The 18,749-nt window shown below is 40.0% G+C and overlaps 1 protein-coding gene across 1 annotated transcript in view; it reads left to right on the forward strand.

The window, feature by feature from the left end:
• Nucleotides 1-1,088: 1,088 nt before the first annotated feature.
• Nucleotides 1,089-18,749, forward strand: part of LOC101722932 (uncharacterized) — a 49,636-nt gene continuing 31,975 nt past the window's right edge. Inside the window, exons 1-2 of the mRNA XM_087196786.1 lie at nt 1,089-1,254; nt 9,017-9,103. Coding sequence (XP_087052912.1) covers nt 1,252-1,254; nt 9,017-9,103 — 90 coding nt within the window. The 5' untranslated portion in view covers nt 1,089-1,251. The remainder of the gene's footprint in view (nt 1,255-9,016; nt 9,104-18,749) is intronic.

The raw sequence follows: 18,749 nt of genomic DNA on the forward strand, positions 1-18,749 counted from the left end.
ATGTGTTGAAAGACAGAGATTTGTAACTATTGAGGAGGGACCTATAGGTCATGGGGAGTTTACAGTCTGAAGTCCTTAGCTTTTCCTGTCTCAACACCAGAAAGTCCATTAATTCAGCAACCACATGGCTCTCTTTGGCATGTATTTTCTTGGCTTAGGATGAGTAAATCAAGAATTACACTATGAGAAAGTCTTGTCCATGAAGCCAACAACCGTATTCCTAATTTCTCACCCCTCAGAACAGCAGGGCTACCCTCTCTTGGACTGTGTCCTGGCTTTGCCTGCCTCGTGATGCTCTCTCACAGTGATTTCTCCATAGTGAATTAACTCTGGAACTGGCTTAGCAGACTGGTGACTCTATTTGGAAGAGCAACACACAAGTAAGAAGACTGGAGTAGCCAGGCATGGTGGTGCATCCGTGTAAGCCCAACATTGGGGAGGCTGATGCAGGAGGATCACAGCAAGCTCAAGACCAGCCTGAGCTACATAGTGAGTTCAAGAACAGAATAAATTACATAGCAAGATCCTGTCTTCAAAACAAAAAGACAGAAGCAGCTCTGCAAAGCCAGGAGTGACCTCTTCTGAAATGCAGGCTAGGCCAGGTCAGCACTGACAGGTCCCCCGAGTTGCACCCCACCCCGTTACCCACATCTGCAGGAGGACGGCGATAACAGGGAGCCAGCAGCCGCCCTGTTGTTCCCACCACAGCCCTGTTTATCAGCCAGCCCCAGGCGCACCACCCATGGGACTCTAAAATTTTCCACCCTTTCCACAAGTGCCCCTTCCTCTACCTAAAATCCCCCATCTAACCAAGAATACTCTCCTCTGAGAGGAGGCCTTCACCCTTGGCCCATCTGCACCCGGCATGTTGCTTAGCTTTTGCCTGCCTTGGTGTTCTCAATCATGCCTCAGTCTGACCTTACAAGCGTCCTGGGAGACAAACTGGACAAGAAGTGTCTGGGTTACAATCTCCCAACCGAGTAGCACTCACAATGCTAAGGAGTGGCTTCTGCTGTCTTTCTCAGCTCAGAAGAGAGCCGTGGAGCGGGAGCCAATCAGTGTTCAGGGGCGGGGTGTATGAATTGTCCAATCAGATTGCCCGGGGAGGAGGGCTCTGTTTCCGAGCTCCAAAGCCCAGAACCAGAGCTCTGTGCTGAGAGCCATCCCAGCTGGGGAGATTGCCCGTGCTTTAGGATTTCTGCTGGCTGCAGGCTGCGTGGGAAGCAACCGGGGAGACCCTCCAGACACGCAATGGTGATGCTGTGGGACGGGTATCCTAATAGGGATGGGATGCGACGGGGTGAGGTCTGGGTGGAAGCGGGGGGAATAGCAATGGCGGACCAGTGCCTCCCCGCTGCCCGGAGTCGGCGCCCGTGGCCACTCTGTCCCTCCTGCGCTGCAGGTCTATTTTGTGTACCCAGCACCCTGTCTCTCCACAGCCACCCCTCGAGCCTAGAGTACAGGCTCGGCAGCCGCAGCCCACAGCTGCATCTCCACCTGTGCGCGGGGGGTGGGAATTGTGGGGAGACCCTGATTCCGGTGGGGAGCTGTGGGGAGCGGGACCCCTGGTCTCATTTGTCCCTCCATCAGACCAAAGGGACCTCAATTTTATAAATGTATGGGATACAGGGTCTCAGAGCCACAATTTAGCTCCTGAGGACAATGCTGCTCTGTGATGAGAGTTAATTGCCAAAATTCCTGTATGTCCCCACAGTGCCAATCTCAGGATAAGTGAGGGCTAAGGCCATGAGAATTGAAAGTAAAGATCGCCAGGCGTGGTGGTTCGAGGCTGAGGTAGGAAGTTCTCTTTGAGTTGGAGGCCAGTCTGGGCTACCTAGTGAGACCAAGGCCAGCCTCAACTACATAGCAAGACCCTGTTTCAAACAATGAAACAAAACAAAAAAAAGAAAGAAATGTTCGATATTTCTGATCATGTGAGTCCGGTGGTAGAGTGCTTGCCAAGCATGCAGTGAACTCCTGTGTTACATACACCGCAATGCAAAAGCAATTACCATCTTAATGATTTGGGTGACACCTCCGTGAACGGAGAGACCACTTAAGTGCGGCCTTCTCATATTGTTTAGAATGCGGAGAGAAATGGTGAGGATGTTAATATGTTAACAAGGGCAGGAGAAAGTGTTCCTGCTAAGGACTACTTCCAGAAGGGGCTGCCTGTTATACACACAGTGTGAGAATCATTAAACTCGGGCATCTACACAGAACATGTGATTTTGTAGGAGTGAAAAGGGAGAGAGGTAGCATCTCAAATAGCTGCTATAGTCCTTGGACTGTAGACACTGTTTTAAGAATTGAAATGCTGATTGAGGTGGACTTTATATTAAAGGAATATTGTAGTAGGAGTAAAAGATTTGTGTGTGTGTGTGGTACCAGGGATTGGACCCGGGTCCTTGCACTTGTGAGGCAGGCGGCAGAACCACTGAGCTAAATCCCTGGCCCTAGGAGTAAAAGTTGAAAGGTGAGCTTTGCAGCCATATGAGTGTTTAGCAATGAAAGGGTTTTCTGTGTAGGGAGGAGCAAATGGGAGGAGAAAGAAAGTGGGAGAGGAAGGTATGGTAATTGTGATAAAATCCCTGCCTACAACTGAGAGGGTCTTCCCCTGAGGTCAGATTGTTGTTAGTGTGACAGTAAAGAATTGTTGTGTCCTGGCTCAGTGTGAGAAGGTGTCAAATATCTCCATGTTAAGAAAGGAGAAGTTGGGCTGGGGATGAAGCCCTGAGTTCCATTCCAGGTACAAAAAAAAGAAAAGAAAGGAGAAGTCTTAGTAAAACTTAGATAAATATGTCTTCTTTTACTACTGATCAGTTAACCAAATCAGTCTTTTTTTTTTTTTAAGACAGGTGGTTCTATGTAGTACACGCTAGCCTTGAACTTACTGTGTAGCCCAGGTTTGCCTCCAACTTTTGGCAATTCTCCTGACTCAGCCTCCCGAGTACTGAGACATAAGGCCAACACACTCAGTCCTAATTGTTTTTGAGGAAATTAAATGGAAATTTAAAAATTGAGCTTGTCTAGATTAAAAATTGGTAGATATCACCATCTAAGTGTGATGGAAAGGGATTTGTCCAGGATACAACAGATTTTAGGTGTGGCTGGTGTTGAAGATTGAACGCAGCACCTTTTCCCCTGGAATACATCCTTCATACCTTTAAATATTTTTGAAATTTTGAGACCACATCTCACTATGTTGCCTAAGCTGCAGCAAGCTTTTGATCTTGTTTCAGCCTCCTGGAGTGCTGAGATAACAGGCATGTGCCACCATGTCTGTCTGAGATATGGGGTTCCTTGGTCATCATTATCATCAAGGATTACTGTGCTTGGTGAAATGAAATTTCAGTGAGGCATGGTGGTGCCCACCTTTCATCCCAGTCACTTGGAACACTGAAGCAGGATTATTGCACTAGCAAGGCCTGGCTGGACAAGGTAGCAAGACCCAGCTCAACATGAAGTAAAATCACTGAGGCTGTGTGTCCAGTCTAAAGTAATTTGTGTAGCCTGTGCAAGGTCCTGAATTCAGTCCAGTACTGAAGCGTAAAAGAAAAAGTGATAAGTACTCAGTGGAAAATTTACTTTGATTCGGAATTTTATACTGTTTGAGCACTAGTGGTCTGTGCTACAATACTTGTTCAAGATGCTGGGCAACAGCAGTGAGTCCCTGCTCCATCAGCAACAAGACATCAAGTGAAAACATCCAGTGATTCTCAGTGCAGCACATTCAATAAATTACATGAGATATTTAGTATTTTATTATGAAATAAGCCATGTGTTACTATACATTTTCTCAAATACAGGTCCATATAAATGTGTTTATCTGTTTTAAAGAAGTCAAGGCTTAGCAGTGTTTGCTACTTTTTTTTTTTTTTTGAGACAGGGTCTTGCTATACAGTTCAGGCTGGCCTTGAACTCACTATGTAGCCCAGTATTGCCTCAAACTCGTGGAAATCCTCATGCCTCAGCCCCCTGAGTGCTGGGATTACAGGCATTTAGTCCATTTTTAATACATTATAGTTTGAACTGTCTGTGGGTTGATCAAGATATTTTCTCTTGGTAACTCAAGCAGAATGTGTAGACTCATTCCTTAACTCTTTATAAAGTGCTTCTCTGTAGAATATGAAACTTATCATGTAGTACCCTGTGTGGAGTAGTATATTCATCAGGTTCTCCCAAGAAGCTGAACTGGGTTACATTACAAGTAGTATTTTAATTTAAAAAAAAAACAGAGTTGTGGCTTTTGTTTTCTAGTTGTGGTCTGGTCACACTGTCTGGCTTGTTCCATAAGGGCAAGGGGATAGGACAGAAATTGTCAATGATCAGAGCACTTTGATTACAAAACATCAAGCATGGGCAATGCTGAAGAGAAAACACTTCCATTCCTAGTTCTATTTTATGCTGAATGTGAGAACCATTGTTACTGCCTCAGCCTTCGAACAACTATATGGCTTTCTACTCTACCCTTTTCTGCCTTCCCACTGCCTCTTCCTTGTCTTAATGGGCTGAAGTAAATTTGCCTAGAACTGTCACAACCTAGACTTGGGGCTCTTTTTCCTTTGCAATGACTTACATCTATCTCTCTAGGGAAAGAGATGACCATGGGCATTTGTTCTGTGTTCCATATGTGGCTGGAGTCTGCAGTCCCTGAAACCTCCCAGTTCTCCTGAATTCCCCACACTCTGTGGACAGCTCTCGTGTTGGTGTCCTGGAGAAGCCCGTGGGAATGGCCTCTGCAGGAGGGCACAGCTGAGATAAAGCACAGAGCTTTAGTTCACTCACCCCTTAGTGTGGCCTCTACACCTCCGGTGTCTGTCATCATAGTACAGCAAGCTGTGGAGACTTTTGTGGGTTTTTGCTAAAGCAAAAATGAATCTGAAAGGCAGTGGGGGGGGGTGGAGGTGGGCAGGGGGGAGAAAAAGTACCTGGCATGGTGGAGCATTCCTGTAATCCCAGTACTCAGGAGGGTGCAGCAAAAGGATTGCTGTGAGTTTAAGAACAACCTGTCTCCCATAGGGAGATACTGTCATGAGAGAAAGAGAGAGAGAGAGAGGGAAAGAAAGTGTAAGTACCAACTGCGATTTTTTTTTTTTTGGTAACTCAGCTTGCATTGGGGTTTAGAGCTAGAGAGATGGTAGCTTGTAGGGTTTTTTTGTTTTGTTTTGTGGGTGTTTTTGGTACCGGAGATCAAACTCGGGTCCTTGCACTTGCACAGCAGATGGCGAAACCGCTGAGCTAAATCCCCGGTCCTTGTGGGGGTATTTTTGCCTTCCCAGTCCCATGTCATTAAAAAGCTTATATGTCCACAGCACTTGCTAAGTCAGAAGTTTCCAGCCACTGGTGATTCCATACTTGAGAAAACATGTGGAGGTAACATGACATCTCATTTGGCTTTTCCAGAGTCATAGGAAAGCAGGCTTTTCAAGTTCTGTCAGTGATATAAATGTGCTGGAAGCATTCTCTTTCTTGCTGTGCTAGAAATAGATTAGCCAAAATGCCCCTGATGCTCAGGAGCATGCTTGTTAGTGTACAGTTCCACCGGACCAGGAGTGAGACCACCGAGGCAGGCAAAATCTAAGCAACATATGATGAGTTTATTGACATCTGAGTGCAGATGGGCCAAGGGCAAAAAGGCTGTTGGCATAGGAAGGATAGCAAGCTCAGTTTATACAGGGGAGTTTTAAGTAGGGGAGGGGATGTCAGCTAGGAGGGCGGAAAATGTTGGGGTCTCTTGGGTGATAGGCTTGAGGCTGGTGAATAGGAAGGGGTGAGGGTAGCAGAGCGATGGCAGGTACAGCAAGGTACAGTGGGTGCCTTGTGGTTTTTCAGAGTGGGTCTCCTTGCAGATGTGAACGAGCTAGGCGGTAGCTGGCTTCCTGTCTTCGCTGTTCTTACAGACAATGCATCAGTTGGGATTTTTTTTCTCTCAGTTGGGCAGCGGTCTCGCTTGGGGGGTGCTGTCAGTTAGTGCCCAGAGTGTATATCAATTTAAAATCTAACACACTGAACATACCACCACCAAGGGGTAACAATTCCTATTTCTCTTCCCAACAAACACCAGATTTTTTTCAAATTTGATGAATATTAATGATTTGAATTGATATTTATTTTCATTTTTCCTGTCTTTTATGCCTTTTTTTCCCTTTCCTGTGTAAGCCCTTCTGTAATTTATTTGCTTATATTTGTGTTGAGGCTAGTTTTTTAATAAGGTATTTCCTAGTTATTTATCACATGTAGAGAATGAAAATACTTTGTATAATTTTTAATCTACAGGTTAATTTAATCAAGAATATTCTTTGCTGAATAGAAATCTTAACTCTTACTCCTTTTGTATATTTTTACACTCACGTTAATATTTGTGCCTTTACAAATTTATATCTGAAGATTTTTCCACTCTTACCAGATGACAAAAGGGTTTTTTAAATTCATTCTTCCATGTGTTACAGTTTCTCATTTCATATTTTTGCCTGGAGTACACCTTTGAAAGTTTGTGATGAAAAAAATCAGGTTTACTTGGCCCACCAAATGTACAATATACCACCATAAATGTGTGATTAGTCATGCATTCCTCTTGTTTTTATACTGCCAACCATATCAAATCTCATTTTAGAATAAAGCAGAAATATTTCTTGATATTTCTTATAAATTTACTGTGTTTAAATGTTGTCTCATGTTCAGACTTAATGTAACGCTACAGTGTGTCTCAAAAAATGGAAAGGAAAACTTCTCTCTACTTTTTTATTTGAGATTTGAAAAATAGAGTGCTGTCCTTTGTTTTTCAGGAGAGATTGTAGAAAATTTTGTCACATTTATAGTTGCTTCAGTGGTATTATAAATATACTTGTATTAAGAATATAATTTGAAAATTTTATAGCATATTACATCCAATCTAAGTCTGTACATTATTTTCTACATGTTCAGATTACATCCTCCAGTTTATTATTGTTTTGATTTTTTAAGACAGGGATTCTTTATATTGTTCATGTGACCTTGAACTCAGTATGTAGCCCAGGCTGAACAAGAACTTGTGTGGTAGCTGGACATGGTGATGCAAGCTGAAATCCCAGCACTTGGGAGGCCTATATGGGAGAATCACCTTGAGTTGGAGGGCAGGCTGGGCTACATAGTGAGTTCAACACCAGCCTGAACTACATAGCAAGACCCTGCCCCCCCCCCCAAAAAAACAAAACAGAAAAAGAAAGAACTTGTGGTTTTCTTCTGCCTCAACCCACCCAGCTGCTGGAAATACAGGCATGTGTGCCATGCCTGGCAGTCATTCTATCTATGCCTAGTATTTCTCTTTAAGACTATGCTGCAAATTTTTAAAGAGTTTGTTCATAACTGCTTGGATGTATATAAGTATTTCTCATTGTTCATAAAGTCTTCCCTTAACAGCAATAGGTGAAGAGGATTATCTTGTATAAAACAAAATATTGGCACACATTGAGACAAGCAGCAGAATACTCTGTCTGTTAATTCCTTTTTAGGCTAATATTAGAAGTTTATGCACAAACTGATAAAAGTTCAATCTAATAAAATGTGTAATGATAAAAGATCATTTTTAAATTTTAACTTCTATTAAGTCAAAAACTCATCCTTAAACAAACCCCCCAAAAAGCCATTTATTTCTCTGTAGTTACCAAGTATATACTGACCTTGATTTAAAAAAAAAAAATTGAGAACTATTCCTTTATACTGTTTTCTGATTGGGAATCCCTTGGCTTTCTTGTATTCATATAGTTTTAATGAATATTAAAGCTTTGAGAAAGAGTGTAATATTTTCCAGTAAATCACTGACAAGATAGATCTTGTCGTGTTCTAGGATGTTACATCTTGATACTTTCATCATCTGTGGCTAATGATTTTGCCTCTTCCATTTCAATCTTTATGACACATGAATTTTGCTCTTATGTGACAGGACAGTGGAGATAGTGAATATCCTTGACTCATTTCTCATCCTAAAAGAATTCATGTAGAGCGTCTCCGTTTGGAGTCCCATATGTTAATTTTGTGGTATATACACTTTATCTAGTTGCTAATACCTTTTGGCTTTTAATTACAGACATTTAATAAATAATAGAAATTAAAATTTAGGAAACACATTTATGCCAAGATCCAAATAATCACATGAGATTTTTCTTTATTGACTTACATTTTTGATGTTGAACTATCCTAATCTTTGATAAAATACACAAACATTGCTTAATTATGATATTGTGGCTGCGTGAGTGTGTATGTGTGTGGGTATGTGTCTGTGTATATTTGTGTGTAGTACATCAGATTGCACCCAGGGCATCACATATGCTAGGGACCAATGCTGCCACTTAGCTTCCTGCCAAGATGAGAAGCTATTTTCTAATCAACCCTTGTAATTTACTATTTAATGTTTTATGCTGGCTTGAGGAGTCATAGGTGTTGCAGCCTTTTTTGTAAACATGTTGCCTAGTTTCAGATAAAGATCACACTAACTTGATGAAATTTCTGCAGAAATTTCCTATTTATTTATTTATTTATTTATGGTCAAGATCTCCGCGCTCTGTTGCCCAGGCTGGCCTTGAACTCATGATTCCTCCTGCCTCAGTCTCCCAAAGGAGGGGGAGGTACAAGTATGTACCACCATGCCTGGCTCTTCTACCCTTTTTTTTTTTTATTAGACTTGGGAGACCTTGTCTAGCCGAGCATATCTTTTAAGTATAATGGTTGCATTAGTATATATTTTATATACCTAACAAAGATATTCATCACGGGGAATTGGTACATATACATATCTCATCTTGATCTCTATCTTACAGTTTCATGGAAGCACCTATAATCCCTCTGGGCAATGAATTTATGAGGGGAAGTTTTGTGTTTGCCACTTGAGTTGCTTGACAACTTGTTGGTTTCTCCACAGTCCCTCTTATCCATATACCATGTGTGAAGTTTTACGTATTACTAAGAATGTATATCTACTACTTAAAGTTCATTAAATGATAACTTAATAATACTCTTTCTCTTAATATATCCTCAGGAAGGTGCAGAGGTATGCTCATGGAATCCCAGCATTCCAGAGGCTGATCAACAGGATCAAAATTGGATGACCAGCATGGGCCCCATAGTGAGTCTTTCTCAGAAATTAAAATATCAATGGTCTTTGCAAATATTTCTCATTTTTCGCTGTTACACCCGGCTTGTTGTTACTCCCTGTTTTGTTCGGTTTTTTAGATTATTGATTTCAGTTTTATTAATTAATGGTATTTTTCTCATGAACTGTCTTGCTAAACATATTTCTTAAAAGCTGAAAGTTTTTTTATTTCAAATTTTGACAATATTCTTAAATTGCCACCTACTTCTAAATATTTCAAAATTCATTTTGTGACTTATATTTGAACCAAGAGATTATTTAAGAAGGAATTTTACATCAAAACCACATGAGTAAACTGAATGTGGTTCAGTTGTAGAGCACGTGCTTAGGGACCCTGAGGCCCTGGGTTCCCTTCCCCTACCTGGCACTGAGAAATGAAAGCAAATGGGATTTGTTAAGCTATTCTCTATAACTTATAATTTTTGTTTATAAATTTGAAGCAATATTTATACTTTGGAAGACTGATTTTTTTTTTTTTTTTTGTACTGGGGATCAAACTCAGGACCTTGCGCTTGCAAGGCAGGCGGCGGCACCACTGAGCTAAATCCCAGGCTAATATTTATACTTCGTAAATGGAGGAAGATTGCATATGTTCTAACAAAATTTTTGTAAAGTTCGTCTGTTTGAAAACATTCTGTTTTTTTGAATGGTCTAAATATATCTAACACCTAGTGCATGAATATTATTAGGTGACTTAGAATGAATTATCTATACTTTGCATTTCTGAAGTTAGATTTCTTTGCATTTCTCAATTTAAATTTGAAAGTACAGGGCCGGGGATTTAGCTCAGTGGTTCCACCACTTGCTTTGCAAATGCAAGGTCCCGAGTTCGATCCCTGGTACCAAAGAAAAAAAAAAGAGAAGAAGAAAATTTGGAACTACAATAATCTACATATGTATTATTGATTTAACTACTTCTACTACTTCTATCTCAGTGAAGTTGTGCTATGTACTAATCGAATTCCAGGGATCATTTCAAACATTTTTCTGATTCTATGATGGTTACCTAACAATTCAAAATCCTGTTAAATTGTTCATTTTGACCTTGGAATTGTGATCCCCTTGCTTTATATTCCCAATATACTGTGTTTGCATGTGTGTTGCACCATCTCTTGCTGCATTCATTTATTTTATTTTATTAATTTATTTACTCATTTACAGTTTTTTGAGACATGGTCTCACTATGTAGTTCTGACTGGCCTTTAGCTCACTATGGAACTCCAATCAATCCACCATTCTTAACCTCCCAAGTGCTGGGATTACAGGCATCCACCACCATGCCCAGCTCTCGTTTTTTAAAGCACATGAAATAAGATATCTGGAGTGAAAACCAATATATAGTAGTACCTTGTTTTATGAACTTAATTTGTTTTACAATTTTGGGGAAGATGGATGCATTTGTGTTTGTGTGGGGAAGATGGTCTTGGTCATGTTTGTTACCAGATGTGGAGTTTGTAAATGGAAAGAAAATTTTCTTGAATGCTTTTCTTTGCAAACAGAAGCTTTTGTGAAATGAGGTATTGCTGTATGTATTTTAACATAGTCAATTGAGAAAAACACTATCAAAACAAATGTTTTATATAACAACCCAGTTCAGATGGCTCCTAGAACATGCACACTGTGAGAAGCTTGATCATCTGTGCTTGACTGTAATTGCACCAAATGCATGCACTTTCCTGTAGTCAGTGCTAAAATAAAACAAAACAAACTATTAGTTACTAAATTCTGGCTTAAGGCCTTAATACATTGACCTCATTTTACTCTATCACCATAGTGAATGCTAAGACAATCATTATTAAATAGGCAATGAAAGAGACAGAGTAATAGCCAAAAATTTGTTCATTAACATAAAATTATTAAGAAACAGTTACTGGCTAGGCTCTTGTGCTTATTTTTCACCCGCTCTACAGCAAACAAATCAAAAGAGCCTATGTATTTGGTTAAGAATGGAAAAGGATTTGCTCAAAGCTCACAGTGAGGCAATGGAGAGGCCTCTTGCTCAAATCGCCATCTCTCCATTTAAAGGTGGACAAAGGTAGTTTAGCTTCAGGAACAGTGTGCACGGAGCACAGAGAGGTAATGCAAATCTCCACACTGGATTCATCCCTTCCAGCCATCTTTACCCATTGTCCACTTTCTTGTGGAAAGGAAACTGGGCTCCAGGCTTTCTGGTGTCATCCCGGGCATAATTTGTTTTTCATCTGGGCTGAGGAGGGGTAGGGAAACTATATGCCCTAGGTCTCAGGAAGCCACTTGTCTTTAAAGGGGGAAAAAACCCTATGTTTTAATGTCTTATTTTTCAGCCAGGCATAGAGGCACACATCTATAATCCCAGTATATAAACTGAGGCAGGAAGATCACTTCAAGTTGGACACCAGGCTGGGCTACATATGAGTACAAGGCCATCCTGAACTGTGTAGTCAGAGCCTGTCTCAAAAAACCAAAAAGAAAGCATAAAGTTCTATTTTTCAGTGCTTGTTACAATACTATTTCATCTGTGTACAGCTTAAATCAGACCCTCCAGCATGGTCTCATCCATGGGGTGATCTATTTCTTCGGTGTTATTTATCCTATTTTCTTCTCCTCTATCAGTTCCCTCATGGTTCCTGTGTACCCTTCACTCACTTTGATTTCTCTTGAAGCTATTCTTTCCAGACTCTACATACTTTTTCCTGAAGAAGCTGTTCCCGGCACTTACTGTTCCACTATATCAGATTCTCCTACCTCTTCACCATTGTGTCTTCATTTTGTTTTGGATCTCAGTAGGTACAACAGCTGTGCTTGTAGAGATACATTCATCTTTGTCTCAGTTTATCCTCTTTGGCTTCCTGGCCTTCTTATGGCAGCTCCAGCCAACCGCCTTCATGCTGTCCCTATTGAAATATGTGTTCACAGTGCAGGGGAATATTTTCATCAGGGTACTGTCTGGAGTGAATGCAGGGTACACACATCCATGTACTTTTGTCTGCTTTTCCCACATCTAGCATTGTGGTAGGTATGATTATCAGTGCTTGACAACTTGAGGTGCCTTCACTTTTGTATCACGTGTTGTCTTACACTAACAAGATGTTTTTCTTCACCTTTTGCTACATTGAACCCTTGCTCATCGTTATGGGTTATGCCCAATAAGTATCTTATTTCCATGCCTCTGTGTTAAATATGCTCATAGCCCCTGTGTCTTACATATCATTGGTTTGTCCTGTAACATGATCAGTTGTGTCAATTCTGGTACTATAGTAGTTTTCAAACTTGCTTTGTTTGAGTCTGTATTTATCCAAGATTTTCTGTCCAACATTTCTCCTCGTGAGGTGGGTTTCAGAGAAATCTTATTGACTGTGGATGTGGTCTCATAAACTCTTTACTTCTCATTGTCCTCTCCTGTGGCTTCCTTGTGGCTGCCATCTCAGGGATCCCTTCTGCTGAGTAACAACAGATTGCCTTCTCTATCCATGCAATCTAGCTCACTGTGCTTGTCAAGAATTCTGGCTCCTTATTTGTCATTTATTTCCCTCCCAAATTCTGAAACATCTTAAAGTAGACTGATTGAACAGTCTGACATTAAAGATCAGCAGTCTCATTGCATCCTTTGTCAGGAACAGGATCAGAAGGAGAGAACAAAGAAGGCCTTCCCCATCAAGCTCCCACCTAGAAGTTTTGCGACTAGAGATATAAGAGAGAAATGAAAAGAATTTGAGTTCAATTAAAAGTGGTTGCACTGAAAGTAGAATCTAGAAGACATAGTTGTCGTCCCATGTACACTGAAGATTTGTTCTCAATAGACATCATGTGAAAATAATATGAATCCATGTCAATGGTTTTGTTAATGAGTTTTCAAATGCTAAAAAAACAATAGCTGGCATAGTTTCACAGAACAAAAGAGTTCCTTGGGGTCAATTTCAGATGGTGAACCTGTGTTATTGCCTACTGTTGTGTAAAAAGGCAGAAACATCATTACGGAACAGCATGGTGAGGAAGCCTGGTTACCCTTATTTCACCCTGGAAGGAGAGGTGTTCGCATGTACAGATGCAATGCACCACTCTAGAGCATACTCCCAGTGACCTTCTTCCCACATGTCATGAATAATTTAATCTACTGAACAGGTCAGAAGCTGCATGTTATGATTAATGTCAAAACCATCACCCTCCAATAAAGCCTACAGAACAAGGCATTTCCAGGTTCTTTTATTTCATAAATTATTTGAATTCATATGAACAGTGTGGTTTATTACACTCTATGTTTTAGGCTCAAAAATGGACATCTTGCAATTCATGACAATATGTATTAACATGGAGATTTTAAGTGAAATACTCCAACCATAAAAGTTACAGCATGATCGCATTTGTACTTAGCCCCTACAACAGTCAATAAACAGAAGCAGAGAGTTTAGGAATGCTTTTCATGTATGCGGGTTTGAAAACTGAGAGGCTAAGGAAAGGTACAATATATTTATGATACGGTACAAACATGTTCTGGAGGTCTCCTGTTGACTTTGGTGAGTGTTATAGTACCCCACATAGGGTTGAATTTGTTAAGAAAGTAGTTTTTAATGTTTTCACCATATACTAAAAAAATAACTGTCTTAGTTCATAGCTATGTTACCTAGACAGATGAGTTGAATAAAAACTTAACGATTATATTTGGAGTTTAGAAAAATAATGCTACTGTATGTGTTATGAAGCAAACGAGACCCAAATTTCCAGGAAGAAAATACAAACTTGACCACCTTTAATATTGAGATTTGCATAACAAATGTCCTCACTGACAGTAAAGAAAATTGTTTCCATGTTATGAAAAACTTTGATATTATCAGACCCTTTGTGCTTTTTTTTTTTTGCTTGCCTCAGAGAACAATAGCCAAGAAGTACCATATGGGATAGAAGAAGAATGCTGCAGACACAGCTTAAGACGTCCATCACAGGAAATGAGTAGTATCAGCATGGAGTGATGGCAAGAGTCAGACTTAAAGTGACAGCCCCACACACTATCATTCCGAAATGAATTCCTCTCCACTCTCCCCATTTCTTCTCCAAAATGGATGTAGGTTTTAGCGGTCCCATCTCTCTTCCCTTACTTCCAGTATGTGACTATTAGCAAGCCCATTCCTTTGAATTCTCCACCAGTAAATTTCATATTCTCATATTTTAATCAAATTTATACTTGATTCATTATGGAAATATAAAAGAATTGTTTGGGGTGTATAATTTGGGAAATAATTGACATCTATCATCAGGGTGTCATGAGCCAGTAAACATCCCTTTCCTATTTAGTACAGTTCCAACAGAGATGCCTGCAGTAAGTCCCTAGTCCCCACCTGCCCAGTGGGCAACACAGGCCTGAGAAAAAAATACACGCGAGACAGAACTAAGAGAGAGAAAGTGGGGTGCCAGGACAACCAGTGCCAGTGTAGCTGAGAAAGGACTTGGCCAGTTTCAGGCACTAATTATTACTGGCAATCAGTTGGGATAAAGGCAAGCTCTGGTTTCTATGGAAATTAATGTAAACAAGGCTCATAAAGAACAAGACAAAGCATTCTCAAATTAGGAGCAGAATAGACAAAATATAGGGTAATTAAAACTGTCCTTGTAGTCAGAAGGTTTTAGTTGTGGGAATGGAATTTGGATGTGAGTTACTCTGACCTCGGCACATAGACCTCAGCCAGACTCACTGCTATAAACAAGACAATTGTGGTGTTAACTCTTTTTTTAAAAAAGTTTTATTTTATTGGTACAATTTAGGTATACAATATAATGACATTCATCTTTGGAAATTTGCACCTTTACATAATCTGTCTTGGTTCTTATTTTTCCCCCTTCACCTGCGCTCCCTTCAATGCCTCCATCCCTCCCTATTTACAAAGACTATTTCCATTTTTTCATTTTCTCATATTAATTGCATTCCCTTCTTTCCTTTCCCCTACCCCTCCCACTTCCCCTTCCCTTTTGCCCCTTTTCTTCCTATTTCACATTATCTATTATACCATTTAGTCCTTATTTACACTTTCAGTTTCTCACACTAGAGAAACTACTCAGTATTTACACATGTGTTTATTTCACTTAAGAGTATCGTCTCAATGTGCATCCATTTAGCTATAAATGTCTCTAATCTCTCATTTTTTTATGGGTGAGTAATACTGCATTTTATTTTAAAAAACCACATTTTCTTTATCCAGTCTCCAGTTGATGGGCATTTGGGCTGTTTCCAAGTTTTAGCTATTACAAATTGTGCTGCTATGAACATGGGTGCACATATATCACTGTGGTATGATTCTTTTAATTCTTTGGGGAAGATCCCCAGGAGTGGAATAGCAGGGCCAAATGGGACTTCCAGTCCTAGTTCTTTGAGGTCTCTCCATACTGATTTCCACAGTGGTTGCACCAGTCTACACTCCCACCAGCAGTGGAGCAGGGTTCCTCTTTCCCCATAGCCCCGCCAGCATTTGTTATTGGTTGATTTCTTGATAGCAGCCCTTCTTTCTGGGGTGAGGTGGAATCTCAGCATTGTTTTCATTTGCATCTCTCGAATGACCAGTGATGTTGAACATTTTTTCATGTTTATTTGCTATTTCTACTTCTTTGTCTGAGAAATGTCTGTTCATTTCAGATGCCCATTTTCAGATTGGGTCTTTAAATTTGGGAGGTCTGATCTTTTTCAGTTCTTTATAGATTCTAGGTAGTAGACCTTTGTCTGAGGAACAGCAGGTGAAGATTTTTCCCACATTGTGGGTTGTCTCTTCACACTGTTGGTGGTTTCTCTTGCTGTACAGAAGCTTTTTAATAAGAAGAGATCCCACTTGTTGATTGTTTGTTCTAGTTCATGGGCAACTGAGGTTTTGTTCATAAAATCTTTTCCTACACCAATGTCTTCAGGAGTTCTACCTAACCTCTGTTCCAGGCAATTCAGCGTTTCTATTTTAATATTTAGATCTTTAATCCATTTTGATTTTAGTTTAGTGCACGGTGAGAGATACAGGTCTAGTTTTAACCTTTGGCAAGTTGAAATCCAAGTTTTGCAGCACCATTTATTAAAGAGGCTATCTTTCCTCCAGTGAGAGTGTTTGGCTCCTTTGTCGAAGATGAGGTGGCTGAGTGTGTCTGGAGTTGTTTTGGCATCTTCTAGTCTGTTCCACTGGTCCTCAGGTCTGTTTCTTTGCCACTACCATGCTGTTTTTATCACACTGGCTTTGTAGTATAGTTTCAAGTTGGGGGTTGTGATACCCCCTGCCATGTCTCTGTTACCTAGAATTGCTTTTGCTATTCTGGGTCTCTTCTTGTTCCAAATGAATTTTTGGATTGTTTTCTCAAGGTCCGTGAAGTATGCTGCTGGGAGAGGGGTTAACTCTTTACAGTCTGCTTTGGACATAATCAATATTACAGTCCTCTGCACAGTTCTGTTCTCATTGGCCTTTTGCTCTGGAAAACTCAAAATATGCTATGAGTTTGAATGAGAACCAGGTCACCTCTCTCTTCTATATAAGCAAAACCTGCTTCTATTACATGTATGTTTTAAGGCTAGAATTGTTCCTCTCGTAATCACATCAAAGTTCCAAACCTGTATTCAATATCATGTTACCATACACTTAGACAGTGAGTGCTTCTACATGCAGAACATTTATGGTGCATTAGATTCTTTTATCTTCCTAATGATCTTATGAAGTCTGGTTCCATTTGACACATTAGTTCTTGCTGAAGCACCAGAGGATGGAAAAATTACTGTTCCACTCTTACACTGCTGGAGGTGAGATGAAAGACACATATGTGTATTCAGATAAGAGTACTATATCTCTGCAGTTACTATGTAGTCCAACTGTGAGATTTATATTCTTTAATTTGTCATACCTCCTTAATGGTTGTGTCTGTCTGTGATTTCTGCCTGCTCAGGGAGGTAGAATCTTCATGCACTAAACCAAGAGTAGTGTGTCCAAAAGCCCTGTGCCCTTGCACTGGCTTAGAAACTTCTGGGACGTAAGGGAATACAGGTGCAAAGTCAAGAGTGTATACTACAAAAAATACCTTTGAAGAATTACTATTATAGCAATGGGAAGCTCAAAATGTTTTGAATATATGTAAATGAAAATTGTATGATATTGCACTGGGCCTACGTTTTCAGGGATATTTACATGGTTTCACATAAGGTGTTGCCAGGAATATCTATCTACCTTTGTGGATAATCATTATAGGCTCTTTTGAGTCTACATCTACAAGTTAACTGATACACAGTACAGGAGGCCTCTGTTAGTTTGCATGAATATTATTTACCCAGTGTCTGCAGCAGTGTGTTTGAGGTAACATGAGTGCAGGGCCAGATGTCTGACAGTATAGAGGGGTTTTTTTCACTCTAAAAAAACAGAATGTAGAGAAAAATAGAGGTCTGGGGTAGACGCAGAAAATGTATTGAGTGTAGGTGTGGTTGTCCTGAACTGTGATGAGTTGCCAGATTTGGGATCTAGGACTGATGTGGGTTGTAGTTTGGACAGTGTAGAATATTGCACGCAAGGAGAGAAGTAATTTACAGATATTACCTACATCACTTCTTACAGAATATATGTGGTATCTTTTTACATCTATAACAGATTCTTCACTGCAGGAAACAACTGTGTCTGCAACAATTTCACTGATTTCTGACCCTGTCTTGTGTTAATATCTGAATGCCCAGGTATAATCATGCTATTCTATTAGAACACCTTTATATTTAATACCAGTCAAATTTGGGGTTTAGGGTAATCCACTTTTGCCATACTTAGCTGCAAATTCATGGTTTTACAATCTGCCGTTCTGTTCTTTTTTTTTTTTTTTCTTATTTACTGGAATGTATCACAGAACTCGGGAAAACACTTAATTTTCTGTTACCATTGAACAAGAAAAGCGACCAAGGCCAGTCCAATGGAAAAGGTGCATGACAATGTTTGAGACAAGGATAAGAGTGAGTCTTGCATATTTCCTGGAGGTCCCAAACTCCTTCATAAAATTCTTTGTCTTTAATGATTAACTATAACTCTGTCAATTGCTCTGCCATTTCCACAGATCCAGTAGGAGAACTTAATATTTTGGCCAATTGGATAATTAGAAACAAAATTACTGTTTAATATTTCATATTTTAAGCATGGCTTGTTTTTTTTTTGCATTTCAGACCATATTCTATCCAGAATCTTAACTGGATTCCCCAGCCAATAACTATGTTTTTAGCCTACAAAGTACAGGATTTTCCCTTGAGAGATTTCAAGAGTCTTAAAAGTTCTTGAGTCATAATCCCTATGCTAGGTGTATGAAGACAAGAGGTGGTTTTCAAATGGTAAACAAGGAATGTAAATTCCAGGCACAGAGCAATAGTCAACTAGAATGGTGAGGTAGCTACCAATGCACAGGAAGAAGAGGATAATTCTGATTTGATTTATTGATCTGTACATTTTGTCTCATGAAAATTAGTGTTAGGGCTAGGGTTCTTAGCACTGAAAGATTTGGATTAAGTACCTTTGTCTAATTTAACTTATCAGTGTTGGTGAGAAGTAGACAAATAACATGAACTTGGCAGCTGGAATTTAAAGGTCAGTGACTTTAAGCTGAGACCCATGTGAAAAGGCAAATGGCACTATAGTTCTCCTTGGTACCCTTTGTGCTGCAC

The sequence above is a fragment of the Heterocephalus glaber genome, unplaced genomic scaffold (assembly GCF_053883595.1).
Source record: "Heterocephalus glaber isolate CG9 unplaced genomic scaffold, H.glaber_assembly_v1.0 deba00001614, whole genome shotgun sequence".
In the NCBI taxonomy this organism is placed as follows: Eukaryota; Metazoa; Chordata; class Mammalia; order Rodentia; family Bathyergidae; genus Heterocephalus; species Heterocephalus glaber.